The sequence below is a fragment of the Bubalus bubalis genome, chromosome 24, assembly GCF_019923935.1.
Source record: "Bubalus bubalis isolate 160015118507 breed Murrah chromosome 24, NDDB_SH_1, whole genome shotgun sequence".
Classification (NCBI taxonomy): domain Eukaryota; kingdom Metazoa; phylum Chordata; class Mammalia; order Artiodactyla; family Bovidae; genus Bubalus; species Bubalus bubalis.
Genome location: NC_059180.1, coordinates 32,636,984 through 32,655,077, shown reverse-complemented (window position 1 = coordinate 32,655,077; position 18,094 = coordinate 32,636,984). Strand labels below are relative to the sequence as shown.

At 48.6% G+C, this 18,094-nt stretch overlaps 1 protein-coding gene across 7 annotated transcripts in view; it reads left to right on the top strand.

Moving 5' to 3' along the window:
- Positions 1 to 18,094, top strand: part of CIITA (class II major histocompatibility complex transactivator) — a 59,587-nt gene that overhangs the window by 25,683 nt on the left and 15,810 nt on the right. For 6 of the 7 annotated variants that reach the window (XM_025275668.3, XM_006041108.4, XM_006041106.4 and 3 more), the window contains exons 2-9: positions 7,300 to 7,446; positions 7,686 to 7,781; positions 11,147 to 11,209; positions 11,871 to 11,951; positions 14,684 to 14,728; positions 15,886 to 16,026; positions 16,846 to 16,989; positions 17,918 to 18,082. In XM_025275668.3, coding sequence (XP_025131453.3) covers positions 7,300 to 7,446; positions 7,686 to 7,781; positions 11,147 to 11,209; positions 11,871 to 11,951; positions 14,684 to 14,728; positions 15,886 to 16,026; positions 16,846 to 16,989; positions 17,918 to 18,082 — 882 coding nt within the window. The remainder of the gene's footprint in view (positions 1 to 7,299; positions 7,447 to 7,685; positions 7,782 to 11,146; positions 11,210 to 11,870; positions 11,952 to 14,683; positions 14,729 to 15,885; positions 16,027 to 16,845; positions 16,990 to 17,917; positions 18,083 to 18,094) is intronic. The other variant, XM_006041107.4, reaches the window with a different exon arrangement.

The window sequence follows — 18,094 nt, the reverse complement described above, 5'->3', positions numbered from 1 at the left end:
GGGCTGGTCAGGGCCCTTTGCCTCCAGGCCCCTCTGGAATTGCACAGGGAGGAAAGAGCCCAGTTAGGAGCCTCTGAAGTGCTTCCTAAGCATATAGAGACACAGGAAACATGGTTGTGGGAACACCAGCAGGTCCCAGGCCAAGTTGATTTCGGCATGAATGGGAGGCAGTATGGCACTGTGGGGAGCTCTAAAGTGAAAGCCTGGGGTCTCTAGATTGGGCTTCCTTTTACCGTGGCCTTTGGTGTGCCTGGTGTACCACACAGAGCCCTTCCTGGCCTTTTGATGGTCCCACAAAATAAGTATTATTTTCCCAGTCTAGTGATGGGAAAGCTGATACTCAGAAAGGTTAAATCACTTGCCTAAGGTCTCCCAGCCAGGATTCAAAGTCAAGTTCTCCAACCAGATGACCTTAGACAGGCCATTTCAGTGAGGTGTCTGAGGATCCTCCTTGGTCAAATGGGCATAATAGTCTAGCTGCCTCCTCCCTAGGGCTCTTGGTGAATTCAGATTGGGGGCAGACGTCTGTGGCGAGCTGCAAATCCTTGTCTATTCAAGAGGAAGCGTGTACGGTGTGGGCTTTGTCTCAGAGATGCAGGGAGGCGCTGACATGTATGTTCGGGATGTCTGAGAGCAGACATCCCAGGTGGCACTGCTGATTCTAGGGCTTACTTGCTCCTGTGGAGGCTGTGGGTTCCCCTCATGCAAAAGGGCAGGAATCTTGGCTTCACAATGTCGTAAGGTAGGAATGGAAGAGAAAGGATCTCCTTATAAATCTTGCAGAGGTTCAGTTCAGTTCAGTTGCTCACTTGTGCCTGACTCTTTGTAACCCCATGGACTGCAGCATGCCAGGCCTCCCTGTCCATCCCCAACTCCCAGAGTTTACTCAAACTCGTGTCCATTGAGTTGGTGATGCCATCCAACCATCTCATCCTCTGTCATCCCCTTCTCCTCCCGCCTTCAATCTTTCCCAGGATCAGGGTCTTTTCTAAGGAGTCTGTTCTTCGCATCAGGTGGCCAAAGGATTGGAGCTTCAGCTTCAGTATCTGTCCTTCCAATGAATATTCAAGACTGATTTCCTTTAGGATGGACTGGTTGGATGGATCTCCTTGCAGTCCAAGGGACTCTCAAGAGTATTCTCCAACACCACAGTTCTAAAGCATCAATTCTTCAGTGCTCAACTTTCTTTATAGTCCAACTCTCACATCCATACATGACTACTGGAAAAACCATAGCCTTGACTAGGCGGACCTTTGTTGGCAAAGTAATGTCTCTGCTTTTTAATATGCTGTCTAGGTTGGTCATAACTTTTCCAAGGAGCAAGCATCTTTTAATTTCATGGCTGCAGTTACCGTCTGCAGTGATTCTTGCAGAGGTAAGAGGTGAATTAACAATAATCATAGCCCTCTCCCATATTGTGCTCTCTGTGTGTGGCTATGCTTTCATTCCTTAAGCACTTACTAAGTGACAGTCACCTTCCTAAAGGGCTCTACATGAATTAATGCACCTAATCCCTATCAGATCAGATCAGATCAGATCAGTCGCTCAGTCGTGTCCAACTCTTTGCGACCCCATGAATCACAGCACGTCAGGCCTCCCTGTCCATCACCAGCTGCTGGAGTTTACCCAAACTAATGTCCATCAAGTCAGTGATGCCATCCAGCCATCTCATCCACTGTCGTCCCCTTCTCCTCCTGCCCCCAATCCCTCCCAGCATCAGAGTCTTTTCCAATGAGTCAACTCTTCGCATGAGGTGGCCAAAGTACTGGAGTTTCAGCTTTAGCATCATTCCTTCCAAAGAACACCCAGGGCTGATCTCCTTCAGAATGGACTTGTTGGATCTCCTTGCAGTCCAAGGGACTCTCAAGAGTCTTCTCCAACACCACAGTTCAAAAGCATCAATTCTTCGGTGCTCAGCCTTCTTCACAGTCCGACTCTCACATCCATACTTGACCACAGGAAAAACCATAGCCTTGACTAGACAGACCTTTGTTGGCAAAGTAATGTCTCTGCTTTTGAATATGCTATCTAGGTTGGTCATAACTTTCCTTCCAAGGAGTAAACGTCTTTTAATTTCATGGCTGCAGTCACCATCTGCAGTGATTTTGGAGCCCAGAAAAATAAAGTCTGACACTGTTTCCACTGTTTCCCCATCTATTTCCCACGAAGTGATGGGACCGGATGCCATGATCTTCGTTTTCTGAATGTTGAGCTTTAAGCCAACTTTTTCACTCTCCTCTTTCACTTTCATCAAGAGGCTTTTGAGTTCCTCTTCACTTTCTGCCATAAGGGTGGTGTCGTCTGCATATCTGAGGTTATTGATATTTCTCTCGGCAATCTTGATTCCAGCTTGTGTTTCTTCCAGTCCAGCGTTTCTCATGATGTACTCTACATATAAGTTAAATAAACAGGGTGACAATATACAGCCTTGATGTACTCCTTTTCCTATTTGGAACCAGTCTGTTGTTCCATGTCCAGTTCTAACTATTGCTTCCTGACCTGCATACAAATTTCTCAAGAGGCAGGTCAGGTGGTCTGGTATTCCCATCTCTTTCAGAATTTTCCACAGTTTATTGTCATCCACACAGTCAAAGGCTTTGGCATAGTCAATAAAGCAGAAATAGATGTTTTTCTGGAACTCTCTTGCTTTTTCCACGATCCAGCGGATGTTGGCAATTTGATCTCTGGTTCCTCTGCCTTTTCTAAAACCAGCTTGAACATCAGGAAGTTCACGGTTCACGTATTGCTGAAGCCTGGCTTGGAGAATTTTGAGCATTACTTTACTAGCATGTGAGATGAGTGCAATTGTGCGGTAGTTTGAGCATTCTTTGGCATTGCCTTTCTTTGGGATTGGAATGAAAACTGCCCTTTTCCAGTCCTGTGGCCATGGACTACCACTTTACAGACAAGTAAACTGAGGGAATTCCTTGGTGGTCCAATGGTTAGGACTCCATGCTCCCACTGCAGGGGGCCTGGATTTTTTCCCTGGTCAGGGAACTAAGGGGCTTCCAGATGGCTCAGTGGTAAAGAATACCCATGCCAATGCAGGAGATTCTAGTTCAATCCCTGGGTCAGGAACATCCCCTGGAGGAGAAAATGGCACCCCACTCCAGTGTTCTTGCCTGAAAAAGCCCATGGAAAGAGGAGCTTGGTGGGCTACAATCCATCGATCACAGATTTGGACACAACTGAGCGACTGAGCATGCACACGCAGGAAACTAAGATACCGCAAGCTGCGAACGTGGCCTAAAAATAAAAATGAGGAAACTGAGGCTCCAAGAGATCTAAAAAATGAACTTTCCAGGTTATGGTGAGTTGGTAGATAAGAATGATTTGAGAATCGGGCAGTTTGATTCCAAAGCTCAAAGGATTTGCCTTCTTTCTCGGCTGTCAGTGTATTTCCCTGGTATTGGACCACATTTGGTGTCCAGTGTTTGCAGCTGAGCCTGTCAATAAGCTAGGCTTATTTAGGCTCCTCCCCTCTGCATTTCCCTCCTTTGCCCATCTGTAATAGGACTTGGTCCCTATTCCTGAGCCTAGATAAATGGGGGTGCTTAGTTGACCAGATACATTTTGATTGGCAGGGAAGAGTGTGGACTGGGAGTCTTACGCTAGGTGTGGGCCCCCCCACCACCAGCAGACTCTAGGGCCTTGTGCAAGGCACAGCCCGTCTCAGGGTTTCATCTTCTCCTCTGTAGGATGAAGGAGATTGAGTCTGAAGGTCCCTGGCAGTCCTTGTGGGAGAACTCAGAATACGAGTGACTTGACTAAAGTCACACATTTTATTCATGGAATTGCTGGGGTTAGTCTGGATCTGTTGTTACAAGATCTCAGTGTCTGGAGAAAGAGGCAGATGGCTAGCTATAATGTAGGCTGTCCTGCAGACTGAAAATGGGAGCAGGGCAGCAGGCAAGATTTGGGGCAGAGAGCTCTTCTCTCACCATCCTGGAGAGCACAGTAGATTGCTTGGTTGGCTCCCAGGACTTGCTGGGAGAAGTAAAGACCTTCCTCCCACCTCCCAGCCTTGGTCCTGCTCCGAGAAAAGAGAGTTAGTGGCCCCATCTTTCAGTTCCACTTCCTCTAGTCATGGTTGGCTGGGTCATTAACGCAAGCCTGCTATGTTTGGGTTCCTGTCGCCCCCACCCAACCCATTATAAACAGTCAACCCTGGCCAGGGTGTCTTTCTGGACTGGAAAGTTCATTCTCTGTGATATCCGGGCCTGTGTTGAGACCCTTCAGAGCTAATGAGAACTGTTGATGAGTGAAAGGAAAAAGAGCACCTGGGTGGTGGTGGTGAGTTGCATGAGTGTGTTTTCTCACGATCCTCCCGTTTCAATTCCATTTTCTTCTGGCCCAGGCTGAGTACTTGGAAGCCTATCTTGAATCTTCTGGCCATTGCTCTTCTCACCTCCTCCAGGAAGCTTCTTGTGATTCTTTCCAGCATGTATCTGCATCCCAAGTATAGTGGGTTGAATGTTGGACCTCCCCCTCCAACTCAAAGATATGTCAACATAAAACCCCTAGAGCATTGAGTCCTACCTTATTTGGAATAAAAAAGGTTTTTGTGGATGTAATTATGTTAAAGATCTTGAACTGATGTCCTGGTGTTTCTGAGTGAGTGAGTGAAATTCACCGTCATGTCTGACTCTTTGCGACTCCATGGAATGTAGCCCACCAGGCTCTCCTCTGTCCATGGGGTTCTCCAGGCAAGAATGCCAGGGTGGGTTGCCATTCCCTTCTCCAAAAGGTACTCTTTAATATATTCATGGAATTCTCCAGGCCAGAATACTAGAGTGGGTAGCCTTTCTCTTCTCCAGGGGATCTTCCCAACCCAGGGATTGAACCCAGGTCTCCCGCATTGTAGGTGGATTCTTTACCAACTGAGCTATCAGGGAAACCTGGTTTATCTGGGTAGACTCTAAATCAGTGTCCATTTAAGACAAATGCAGATTAGGAGATGATGTGAGCACTTAGGCATAGAATGGAGTGATGTGGCCTCAAAGTCACAAGTCAAGGAATGCCATCAATCCCCAAAGCTAGAAGAAGCAAGGAAGGGTGTGCCCCTAGAGCCTCCAGAAGAACCAAGGCTGCCAACACCTTGATTTAGACTTCTGGCCTCTAGAACTGTGAGGGAATAAGACTCATTGCTTTAAGCTACAATAGCCCTGTGGCACATTGTTGCAGCAGCAATGGGAAATGAACAGATCATGGAATTATAGACTACCAAAACTGGGGGGAAGGCAGGGCCATTGGAGCCACACTGATGGAGCTTCACACGGGCTCCAGCCAGCAAGAGCTGTGCATCAGGGGTCTGCTGAGCCCCTCTAAGCCTCAGGTTACTCATCTGCAAAGGGAAGACCATAAAGCCTACCTCCCAGAGCCAGTGTTTTGTTTCATTTTAACAGCTTTGTGCTGTGCTCAGTCACTCAGTCCTGTCCGACTTTTGTGACGCCATAAAGTGTAGCCCACCAGGCTCCTCTGTCCATAGAGTTTTTCAGGCAAGAATACTGGAATGGGTTGCCATTTCCTCCTCCAGATGGTCTTCCCAACCCAGGGATCAAACCTGTGTCTCCTGCATCTCCTACACTGGCAGTCGGATTCTTTACCACTGTGCCACCTGGGAAGCCCCCACACTACTCTTGCTCTTAACAGCTTTATTGGTATATAATTCAAATTTCAGACAATTCACCCATTTAAAGTATACAGGTCAATGGCCACTTTAGTATACTCACAGAGTTGTGCAACCATCCCCATCAACTTTAGAACGTTTCATCATTTCCCCAAAAAAAGCCTCATAACCACTAGCAGTTGCTCCCCATTTCCCTCCCCTCAAGTCTCCTCCAAATGTAGCCAACTATGAATTTGCCTTCTATCTCCAAAGATTTGTCTGTTCTGTACATTTTGTGTAAATGGAATCATACAAAATGTGCCTTCGTGTCTGACTTCTTTCACTTATCATGATGTTTTCAAATTTCATCCATGTTGAAGTATGTATCCATACTTTATTGCTTTTGATGTCTGAATACTATTCCATTGGAAAAGAGCCTGATGCTGGGGAAGATTGAGGGCAGGAGGAGAAGGGGGCGACAGAGGATGAGATGGTTGGATGGCATCACTGACTCAATGGGCATGAGTTTGAGCAAATGCTGGGAGATGGTGAAGGACAGGGAAGCCTGGTATGCTACCGTCCATGGGGTTGCAAGGACTCAGACATGACTGAGTGACTGAACAACAACAACTATTGCATCGTATGGATATACCACATTTTGTTTATCCATTTATTCATTGATGGTCATTTGAATTTTTCCATGTTTTGGCTATTATGAAACATGCTTCTATGGACACTTGTATACAAGTTTTTGTGTGGACTGAGAGCCAGGGCTGTTTTGAAGATCAAATGAAGTAGAACCTAAGGTATTTGATATATCCTCTAACAATTAATAATGAAAGGAATTAGAGAAAATGTGCATCAACACCTTCAATTTAGATATTAGGAAACTGAAGCATAGAGAGGAGCACAGACTTGCTTGAGGTCACCGAAGGCAGGAAAGCCTTACACCTAAATACATGTCCATGAGTCAGACTGCCCAGAACTAACTCCTGGTTGGGCTTGAGTTACCTTACATAGGTCACCTCACCTCTCTGAGTCTCAGTTTACTCACCTATAAAATGAGGTTAGTAATAGTACCTACCTCATATGGTTGTTGATGTGAGAATTAAATGTGCTAGACTGTGTGTCTGGCACATAGTAGGTATTCTGTGCATCTTAGCTGCTATCATTCATAGTAGTGCTAACAGCAGAACTTAGGTCCCCTGGCTGCCAGGTATGAGATGTCCTGAATCTACACTTGTTTGGTTCCCTTTTCTGTATCACAGGCATCTTCCCACTGTGACAAAGATTCTTAGAGGAAAGATGTAGGGCTTCTCCTCCTCAATGTCCTGAACACACATGAAAGTGTTAGTCACTCAGTTGTGTCTGACTCTTTGTGACCCCATGGACTGTAGTCTGCCAGTCTCCTCTGTCCATGAAATTCTCCTGGCAAGAATACTGGAGTGGGTAGGCATCCCCTTCTCTAGGGGATCTTCCCTACCCAGGGATCGAACCCATGTCTCCTGCATCGCAGGCATATTCTTTGCCCTGAGCACATAAGTAGTGCTGAATGAGAAACCTCTGTTCACTTTCTTTGGCTCCCACCAACCCTCGCCTTCAACAAGAGAGCCAGTTGGGAACTGTGGTAGGTGTTAATTCTCTGCATCTTTCCAACACCCCATGAGCTGACTGCTGTGTCTCCCTTCCAGGCAGTGGACAGTGCCCAACCATGGAGCTGGGGCCTCTAGAAGGCAGTTACTTAGAACTTCTCAACAGCAGTGCTGACCCTTTGCAGCTCTACCACCTCTACGACCGGATGGATCTGACAGGAGAAGAAGAAATAGAGCTCTGCTCAGGTGGGCTGCCCTCCCTCGGGCCCCTTTCAAGGCCCTCTGCACCCCTCAGCCCGCAGTGGAGATACCACGCAGGGGACGTGCTGGCCCTGGAGCTCCACTCAGCACCACGGACAGCTCCAACTGTGGGCCAGGCTCGCTCCTGGTGGGGACCTCTCCCAGCCCACCATGCCTCTCCCTCCTTCCCCAGCAGCCTCCTTCCCAGATCTTTCCAGCTTCATCCAAGTGTCTTTTCCTCCCAGAGCCTGACACAGACACCATCAACTGCGAACAGTTCAGCAGGCTGTTGTGTGACATGGAAGGTGATGAAGAGACCAGGGAAGCTTATGCCAATATCGGTGAGAAAGCATTCTTAGTCCAGAAAAAGGACAATTAAGGGGAAAGATTCTTTTTTTTTCTTTTGTTAATGTCAACTATTCACCAGGAGCCAACAGGCCCTCTGTCAGAAATCAGAGCTAGAAGGATGGGGAGCGAGGGTTAGAAGGATAGCGAATTGGGAAAAAGGGGAGATGGACACCAGGCAAATAAATTTAACTTTCCCCATCTTCTGCCAACATTTCTATACCTTTTTCCATTTGCTGCTTTTCCTTCCTTCCTTCCCACAAAGCCCACATCATACCCTCCCTCTCTTTCTCCCCAGCTCCTAAGCTAAATTACTCTAGTATTTGTAACAGCTTCCTGGGCAGTGGAGGCAAAGTGAGAAAGGGTGGTTAGGAAACTTTTGAGATAGGTGTCTGCAGTGAAAGTTTTGACTCCAGGAAAGTTAGGACTTGATTTACTGGCAATAGGGAGCCATAAAAGGCTTCTGAGTGAGTGATGATAGTAATGTGTTGATGGTAGTGGTCTGGTGGTACCTAACACTTATGCTTACTCTTTGTAAGTTCCTGTTCTAAACACTCTACACACAGAAACTTATTCAGTTCTCATAGTCGTCCCACAAGGCAGGTGTGATTATTATTCCCATTTTGTACACATGGAAGCCAATGTAACTACCATTGAGGAGGGACATTTGTAGCCTGCTAATCACGGTGTGTGTTATCACATTGAATCTTTCCCAAAACAGAGGAAGTAGCTACTGTCAGTATCTTCATTTAACAAATGAGGATATCAAGATTTAGAGAGATTGAAGCATCTACTCAAGGCTGCATTAGCGATAGTAACAGGCAGGTCTGAAATTCTAGCTTAGGTCTTGCTTATTTCAAAGTCCTTACTTTTAACCACAAGAACAATAATATCTGGAGTGGGGAGGTTTGCGAAAGCTTAAGCTGAGAGACTGTTTTGCAGCCTTAAAAAGACCTACAGGTTTCAGACAAGGACAGAACTCTTTACGGAGGGGTGTTTCCTTTTTTTTTTTTCTGGTGGAGTGAGGTAAAGGATCCCTTCTTCCCAGGTTCACCACTGTCTCATGCACAGGCTTTGCTGGATTAGGAAAACAATGCCTCCTCTTCTTTTCAGGATGCAGCCCCTATTAGGAAGTAACAACTTCTTTGTGACAACCTAGAGGGGTGGGATGGGGTGTGAGATGGAAGAGAGAGGCCTTTTGTATACCTGTGGTTGACTCATGTTGATGTATGGCAGAAAAGCAATTATCCTGCAATGAAAAATAAATACATTTTAAAAACAAAGAAAAAGTCAAAATAAGGAGGGGAAAAAGAAAGAGGAACAACTTAGCTATCAGAGTTCAGGCTGGATACCTGCGCCCATTTGCCCTCTCGGCTGGGCACACTTGCACAGTGTATAACCTGTACAGATGTTCTTAGTGGCCCTTTTCCTGGTATCCCAAGAATCGCATCACTTAAGAGGTCTGGCATGCACATGGCTAGTCTCTCCCCAGCGCATAGTTAACTCAGCATCGTGCCTGCATGCGTCCGTGCGTGCTCACCTGCTAAGTCATATCCAACTCTTTGCGAACCCATCACTGTATGTAGCTCGCCAGGCTCCTCTGTCCACGGGATTTCTCAGGCAGAAAACGGAGAGGAGCAGAAACTGCGTGTGACTCAAAAATTATAGAACTGAGAACCTACCTTCTTCCTTTCCTATGGAAGAAGCAGAAATGCTTAGGCCTGAAAGTATTCACATTCCCTCAGAGCTTGAGGCAGTAATGAATGATTTGGGCTTTTTTCCAAATCACTTAGGATTCATTTCCCCCTTAGGGGCATCTACACAGGAAGTGAGAGCAAGTGGAGAAGGCAGCTTCCTCCTCAAATCTGTGCTCCTGGGCCTTCGGTCGTCTGAGACATCCCGAAGTATTACAGTGGCCTCCACGTGTATAAAATGGGAATAATAATCTTGCCTGCCTTGTGGGATGACTGTGAGAGTTGAATAAGTTTCTGTGTGGAACGTATCTAGAGCAGGATTGCAATAAGCATTCAGTAAGTGTTAGGTACCACCCGGCCACGACCATCCACACCATCATCATTATCATATTCATTGTCATCATCACCACCATCATGCCCTACTCAGAAGCCTTTTATGGCTCCCTATTGCCTGTAAAGTGAAAGTATCAGTTGCTCAGTTGTATCCAACTCTTTGCGACCTCATGGCCCGTAGGCCGCCAGGCTCCTCTGTCCATGGAATTCTCCAGGCAAGAATACTAGAGTGAATTGCCAGTCCCTTCTCCAGGGGACCTTCTCGACCCAGGGGTCAAACCCAGGTCTCCCACATTGTAGGCAGATTCTTTACTGTCTGAGTCACCAGGGAAGCCCAGTTGCCTGTAAAATGAAGTCTGAACTTTCCCCAACACGAAACTTTTACTGAAGACATCTGTTTCAAGAGTTTCCTAGCCATCTTTTCCCCACTCTGTCCCCACTACCCAGGAAGCCCTCTACTTTCATCTCTCAGACTCTGCCCCCCCATCTTTCAAGGTCTGGCTCCAGGATCCCTGCCTCTGGGAAACCCTCCCTGACTACCCCAACCCAAAATACACCCTCCTCTTACCTCTTACTATGATAGCTATCTTTCCCTTGGCTATAAGACATGCTCCACTTCATGTAATTAACCAGAAAGGGAAGGCTACTCACTCCAGGATACTTGCCTGGAGAATTCCATGAACAGAGGAGCCCAGCAGGCTATAGCACTTGGGGTTGCAAAGAACCACACATGACTGAACCACTAACACTTTCACTTTATTGAGTGTTCACTCTATCCCAGCTACTGCGTTGATTGCTTTAAATGCAGAGCCTCCAATCCTCACCATCCATCCCTGGGTTGTAGGTACTATTTATTCTCATTACACAGATGAGGAAACAGGGGCCCAGAGAGGTTAAGTAGACCTAAGATTGTACAGCTAGTGGGGTGAGGGGAGTAGAGCTGGAATTTAAACTCAAACCCCTGACAACTCTGGGCTTCCCTGGTGGCTCAGCTGGTAAAGAATCTGTACAGTCCATGGGGTTCCAAAGAGTCAGACATGACTGAGTGACTTTCACTTCACTTTCAAGACAACTCTGCTATGCTGCAATGTACTGCTTTATAGCAATAGAAAAGTTTGCATGGATATATATCATGCCTTTAATTAGATTAAGAGCCCATGAAGCTTCAGTCTTCCTTCATTCATTTGATCATTCGTTCAGCACACATTTATTGAACCCCAGTGTGTGCCAAGTCTGAAGGGTCACAGTTCCCTGATGCCCAGTCCAAGGCCAGGCATACAGTAAGCATTTGGTGAGAAATAGTTGATTGACGATGCTTTTTCTTGTCTGGGCAGCGGAATTGGACCAGTACGTCTTCCAGGACACCCAGCTGGAGGGCCTGAGCAAAGACATTTTCAGTAAGTTGACCAGTTCTTGTTGTCTTTTTAACTTTTTATTTTATATTAGTTTCCCTGCTGGCTTGGCCAGTAAAGAATCTGCCTGCGATGCAGGAGACCTAGGTTTGATCCCTGGGTTGGGAAGATCCCCTGGAGAAGAGAATGGCTACCCACTCCAGTATTCTTGCCTGGAGAATTCCATGGAGAGAGGAGCCTGGTGGGCTACAGTCCACGGGGTCGCAAAGAGTTGGATGCAACTGAGCGACTTTCACTTTCACTTTGTATGTTAGAGTACAGCTGATTAACAATGTTGTGATAGTTTCAGGTGGACAGTGAAGGGACTCAGCCATATACCCATTCTCCCCCAAAGCCCCCTCCCATCCAAGCTGCCACATAACATTGAGCAAAGTTCCGTGTGCTATACAGTAGGTTCTTGTTGGTTATCCATTTTAAATATAGCAGTGTGTACATGTGATCTCAAACTCCCTAACTGTCCCTTGGTGGGCGGGGGCGGGCAGTTCTTGGCTCAGCCTGCATTTCCTTCCTTGTTCCTGGGGGAGCACTGTAATACCCGAGGACCACCCTCAATGAGTGATCACATTCCCTCCCAACGGAGTGTCAATGGGGCCTCACCTTGGACATCTACTGACTATGTGTTGGTGTCTTTGGTTTTTCCCCAAAGTCGAGCACATAGGATTGGAAGAAATAATCAGCGAGAGTGTGGAGGTGCTGGAGGAAGCAGGGCAGAAAAGTCAGAAAAGACGTGAGTGAGCCCCCACCCCATCCCTCCCCAACACCCTCCTCGCCATCCCCACTGTCTGATCTGACCAAGCCTTGCTTGACTCCTGGCCCTGCCTTAGCTCTAAAACCTGGGATGGCTTCCAGTTGCTTCCCTTGTTGATTCCTGTCTGCTCGGCCTGGGCTTGGGAGTCCTCCCACCTCTCCCCTCACTCCTGCTCCGTAGTGACACAGGGAGGAAGCTGATTGCCCAGGATCAACTGGCCCCTCTCCTGCTGGGTCTCTGCCCCTGGCTATTTTGGGGTCCAAATGGACCTCTGGGCTCTGGCTTCTCTTTCATCCTTAGTTGTCACCCCCTGTTTAAGGAAGAGCTCTTCAAGCACAATTTTTCCCCAGCAAGATCTGGGTTTGAGTCCTGGATCTGTTATTTATAGTCCGTGTGAACTTGGGCAAGTACCTGCATCTCTCTGAGCCTCTTGTCAGTCTTCCTGCCTCCTTAATCTGCCCTCACCTGGCAGTTAACGTGGGCTTTTAAATACAAATCAGATCATATTGCTGCCCTGCTGACCTTCTGGGTTTCCCCAATGGCTCAGCGGTAAAGAATCCACCTACCATGCCAGAGACTCCTTTGGTTGAATCCCTGGGTCGGGAAGATCCCCTGGAGGAGGAAATGGCAACCCACTCCAGTAATACTTGCTTGGAGAATCCCATGGACTGAGAAGCCTGGCAGGCTGCAGTCCATGTGTTCTCAAAGAGTCGAACATGACTGAAGCGACTGACACACATGCATACTGACCCCCCAATGGCTACAAAATACACACTCCAAGGCCTGCATGACCTGGTGCTTCCCATCTCTCCAAACGCACTGTGAGTCTCCAGGTTCCAGTCACTATGCCTTCTTTCCATTCCTGTGACCCATGTATCCTTTCCAGCCCCAGGGCCTTTGCACGTGCTGTTCTCTCTCTCTGAGATGTACCTACCCCCACCCCCAACTTCTTCCCAGTATGGGCTTGGGAATCTCTCAGGTCTTGGCCAACATGTCACCTCCTCCTGAAAGCCTTCCTTGACTACGCTTTCCATATAACTTACCTCGCCTATTTTCACCTTGTTTTTGTCTCTCTGTCTCTGTAGCACTTGTCACAATCTGGATTTATTTTATTTATTGCCTTTGCTTAGTTCCCCCACCATGAGGACCTAGTCCTTATCACTTCATCCCCAGCATGTGGCCGGCATGCAGGAGCACCTCAATAACTATCCATTGAATGAAAATTTCCATAAAATGGGTGTAACAGTTGATCAAGTGCTTACTATGTGCCAGACCATGTATAAGCCCTGAACCTTTGAACAGGTAAACAGGTGCATGACATACAAATTCAAAATGTGCAAAGAATATTCATTGGGAAAAAAGTCTCCCTCCCACCCTTTTCCCCCAGTCCCTCATTCTCCCTCTCTGAAGACAACCTGTGTTGCCAGTTCCCTTTTGGTCTTGTTAGAAATATTCTATTCAGGCACTTTTCTGGTGGTCCAGTGATTAAGACTCCACACTGCTAACGCAGGGGCGTGGGTTCGATCCCTAGTCAAGGCAACTCAGATCCCACAGGCCATGCAGTGTGACCCAAAGATTAAAAAAAAAAAGAAATATTCTCTTTGTCTAAAAGTCACCTCTTAAAAAATATTTTTTCATGCAAATGACCACCTCCATTCTTTCTTCATGTAATGTGTCTGGGAGGTTATTTCTGTAGCACTGTTGGGAAACGCATGGTCCTGCCTTCAGGGAATGTCCCTTCCTTTCTTCTTTCTTTTCCTTCCTTGCTCCCTCCCATCCTTTCTCTCTTCCTTTCTCTTTTTCTCCTTCCCTCCTTCTTTCTTTCTTTTCATTTCATAAGAATTTCCCCTAATATTTTATTATGGAAAACTTCAACATGCAGTAAAGGTGACAGGGTTGTGCTACAAGCAACCGTGTACCCACGCTTGCATCCTACCATCGGTGTTTGGCTGTATCAGGTTTGACATGTCTCTAGCCACCCCTCTATTCATCCACCCATCCATCCACGTTACTTTTGGAGCATTTCAAGGTAGACTGCACACGCCAGGTACCACCCCATACATCCTTCAGTGTCCTCATTATTTTTAGGGTATTTCACTGGGGGATGAACTATAATTTGCTTCATCAGCCTCTTGCTAAGGGACACATAGGGGTTTTCTCTCATGTGCTACATGCTTAATACTCACTCACTGATTTCCAATGCACTCCTACAAATTGGGAATCACTGCCCCCGTTTTAGAGATGAGAGGTCAAAGGCTCAGAGATGCTGTGTTGCAGATATACACAGCTAGGAAGGCTCCAAAGGCAGGTTGTTTTTTTATTATTTTTATTGTTATTTTTTTAACTCAAACTTCTCTTAGGAATTCCGTGATTCTGTTGCAGGAGGTGAGGGTTCGATCCCTGCTCAGGGAAATAAGATCCCACAGGCCTTGCAGTGCTGCCAAAAAAGTTTAAAAACAGAACAAAACAAACCTCCTCTGTGTCCCCTCTGTGGTTCTGCCTCTCCCTGTGCTTCATTGCCCCGGCTGTTTCAAGATGGGGTTCCGGCTCAAGCAGATGAGTCGGGGCAGAAATGGTTGGGGGCAGGGGAGGGAAAGGGACCGCAAGGCCACTTCCCAGTCACTTAAGGCAAGGCCTGCTGAGGTCCGGAGCCCCTCCGGCCTTGGAACACCCCTGCCCTGGGGCTGATGACCGTGGGGTTCTCTCTGCAGCCTTCCCAGAGGAGCTGCCTGTGGATCTGAAGCACCGGAAGCTAGGTGAGCAGGGCAGGTGGGCAGGAAAGCGGGGGCCCCTTCAGGTTCACACGGAAACTGGCATTTGAAAGTCGGGGTTCAGAGAGGTGAAGCCGCTTGTCCGAGATCACACAGCAAGTGAGAGGCGAGGCTGGGATTCAAACCGAGGTCATAATTCCATAGCCCATTGCTCTGAAATTCAAGGACTGCTGGGAGATTCCGCTCCTCCTATGAAGCCCCGCCAATGATGCTTCCCTCCTCCTAACTCCGAGTCAGAGCTGAGACCCCCACCCCCCTCCCCCACCACCTAGTTCCACTGCGCCTGCAGGTCACATGTCTCCTTGCAGAGTATAGTCACCTTGGATTGGCTGGTTACCCTGTGCCCTCCCGCCCTCCTTACAGGCCCCATGCCTCAGTGAGCCTCTTCCTCCAGCTCACCATTCCCCAGCCCCGCCACCAACCAGATGCTTCCTCCCCTCCCCTCCCTTCCTCTCCCCCGCCTTCCTCTCCCCAGCCTTCCTCTCCTCTCCCTTCCTCTCCCCTCCCCTTCTCCTCCCCTCCCTTCTCCTCCCCTCTCACTTGGTTGTTTTAGCAAAGCTGGGGTAACCAGCCTCTCTGTGGGAAACAGATTGAGGAATGAAAGCCTCCGAGTCTGATGGAGGAAGCCTGGTCTCTGCCCTCAGCAAACTCTAATCTGATGGAGAAGTTAGGGATCCTGCCCACGAAGATGATGGAGAAATAGTCTCTGTCTTCACAGAGCTTCCAGTCTGATGGAGGGAGGCAAGTGTCCACCCTCCAAGGACTCGCAATTAAACAAAGGAGATAAAATTCTGCCTCAGACTGATGGGCAGTGTTGGGGTCTCTTAGGGTCCCTGGGGGCTCAGTGACTGGCTGTAGAGAGGGTGACAGGGGCCTGGGCTAACAGGCCTGCCCGCCCCTAGGTTTCCATGGTAGGAAGCACTCAGGACCCAGCCATAAAGAGGAGGCTGGGGCTGGGGACTGCCTAGCACAGAGCAGTTGCTGAAATGAAACCAGCTTCACCCAGGCCTGAGGACAGGTGTTTCCTTCCACTGCCAGCAGAGAGATCCACCCTGCCCTCCTCCACCCCCAAGAAGGCCCCTCCAGACACCACCCCCCGCCCAGATCTCACCCAGCCTCTAACACGCCCCCCTTCCTCACAGCCGAGCCCCTCACCATGCCTGTGGTGACTGGCACTTTCCTGGTGGGGCCAGTGAGCGACTCCTTGGTTCAGCCCTGCCCGCCACCTCCTGCTCTGTTCAACACGGAGCCAGCATCCAGCCAGACCCGGCTGAAGGACGCGGGTATGTTAGGGGCTCCAAGAGGGTGGGCTTCCCCGTTCCCTGGAAGTGCCCCAGGAGTGGCTATGGCAGCAGGGATGGAATTCCTCTCTTTGCCAGTGTCTCCTCCACGTCTGTCCCAGCCAATCTGGTCCTCAGGTCCCCATCCACTCAGTCTGTGCTGGAGAATATGCCTGGGAGGAAACGCATCCCTGGGAATCCCCTCCAATCAGGGAATTCACCCACCAGCCCTGTGTGTTCATCAGTTATCAGCTGAGCACCCTGTCTGCGACAGCTGCTTTGCTGGGTGCCAGCAGTACCGCCAAGGGCAGGCCGACACGGCTGCGGCTGTCTCGTAGACCCGAGCCCTTTGTAAGGGAGTCAGATATTCACTGGGGCTTCCCTGGTGACTCAGACGGTAAAGAATCTGCCTGCAATGCAGGAGACCCGGGTTCGCCAGAGAGGGAATGGCAACCCACTCCAGGATTCTTGCCTGGAGAATTCCATGGACAGAGGAGCCTGGCGGGCTACAGTCCATGGGGTCACAAAGAGTCGTGACTGAGCGACTAACACTTTCACTTTTTTTTCCCACTAGATATTAACTCAGATGTTAGTGAAGGGACTTCCCTGATGGTCCAGTGGTTAAGACTCTGCACTTCCAATGCAGGGGGGCGGGGCTGATCCCTGGACCAGGGATCTGGGAACTAAGATCCCACATGCTGTGTGTGGTGCTGCCGATAATAATAATAATAATTTTTCTCGATAATTGAAATATGTATATATATATATATATTTTTAAGATTTTAATGGAGAATCCAAAATCACCTTCTCTGTCTCTTGTAGCGCCTCCTTCCAGTTCCTTGTTGAGCTGCCTGAGTCTTCCTGCGGGACCCATTCAGATTATCCCCACTCTCCCCACTCTGCCTCAGGGGCTCTGGCCGATCTCAGGGACTGGGACGGGGGTCTCCAGTATACTCATCTACCAAAGTGAGTGTGTGAACCTGGGCTCCTCGCCTCCTCTGCCTGTGACCTGATTGCTCCTGTATCCCATACCCCCCTCCCCCACTCCCACCCAGGTATTTGACAGGTGTAGCCTAGCACCTTCTCATGATCTTCCTTCCCCAGAACACCCTTCTCTGTCCCCATTTCCCAAAAATCAAAGCAGAGGAGCAAAGCTCCCCAACATGGTCCGAGTGGACCCACCACCCACAAAATGGCTAAGTGGCCTTTTTTGGGTCACTTTCCCCCACTAAGCCTTCTTTAAAAAAAAAAAAAAACTTTATTATATTTTAAAATCACGACATCATTGCATGCTAATTAACAAGCCAAACAACAATAAGAGATACTCACAAGAGTTCTGAGTCTCTCGCTCACTCTTTTAGTATGCCGTTGTGAACAGTTCAGTATGCATGCTTGTACAGCTTTCTCTGAACTGCCTTGTTTCCAGGTCAGCAAAGTGGTCCCTGCTGACCTGCCCCATTGAAGGGTTGTAGATTGTCCAAGGGAAGGGATGCGTTGGGCTCTCAGGGAGAGAGAATGCACGTAGGAGATGCTTCCGTTCGATTCAAGAACTTCCTCTGAAAGTTGCTCGCCAGTTTTTGTATAATGAACTGGTGCTCCAGGAGCAAGAGGTATCGAGGAAAATGAGCTCTGACCACATAGTGGGAAAGTGCCTAGTAGCATTTGCCCTTAAGCTCCCTATGAGATGATTGTTTCCATTTCACAGATGGGAAAACCAAGGCTCTAGGAGCTAGCTGTAATTCCAGAGTTCTTTCCTCAACTCCATCCTGAAATGACTTCCTTGGGAAGTTTCCATCCCTTTTCCCCAGCCCCCCTGCCCCACAGCCTTATTTGAGGAAGGGGTGACCCAAGTGGGCTCCTAGCTGATTCTATACTCCTTTCCCCTCTCCTGTAGGTGAGATGCCCCCAGCCAGCCAAACACCCCCCTCCAGCGGGCCTGCTGTCCAGAGCCTTCCCAAGTCCCCAGACCGGCCTGGCTCCGCCAGCCCCTTTGCCCCATCTGCCGCTGACCTCCCCAGCATGCCCGAACCGGCCCTGACCTCCCGTGCAGGCCTGACAGGTAAGAATCAGC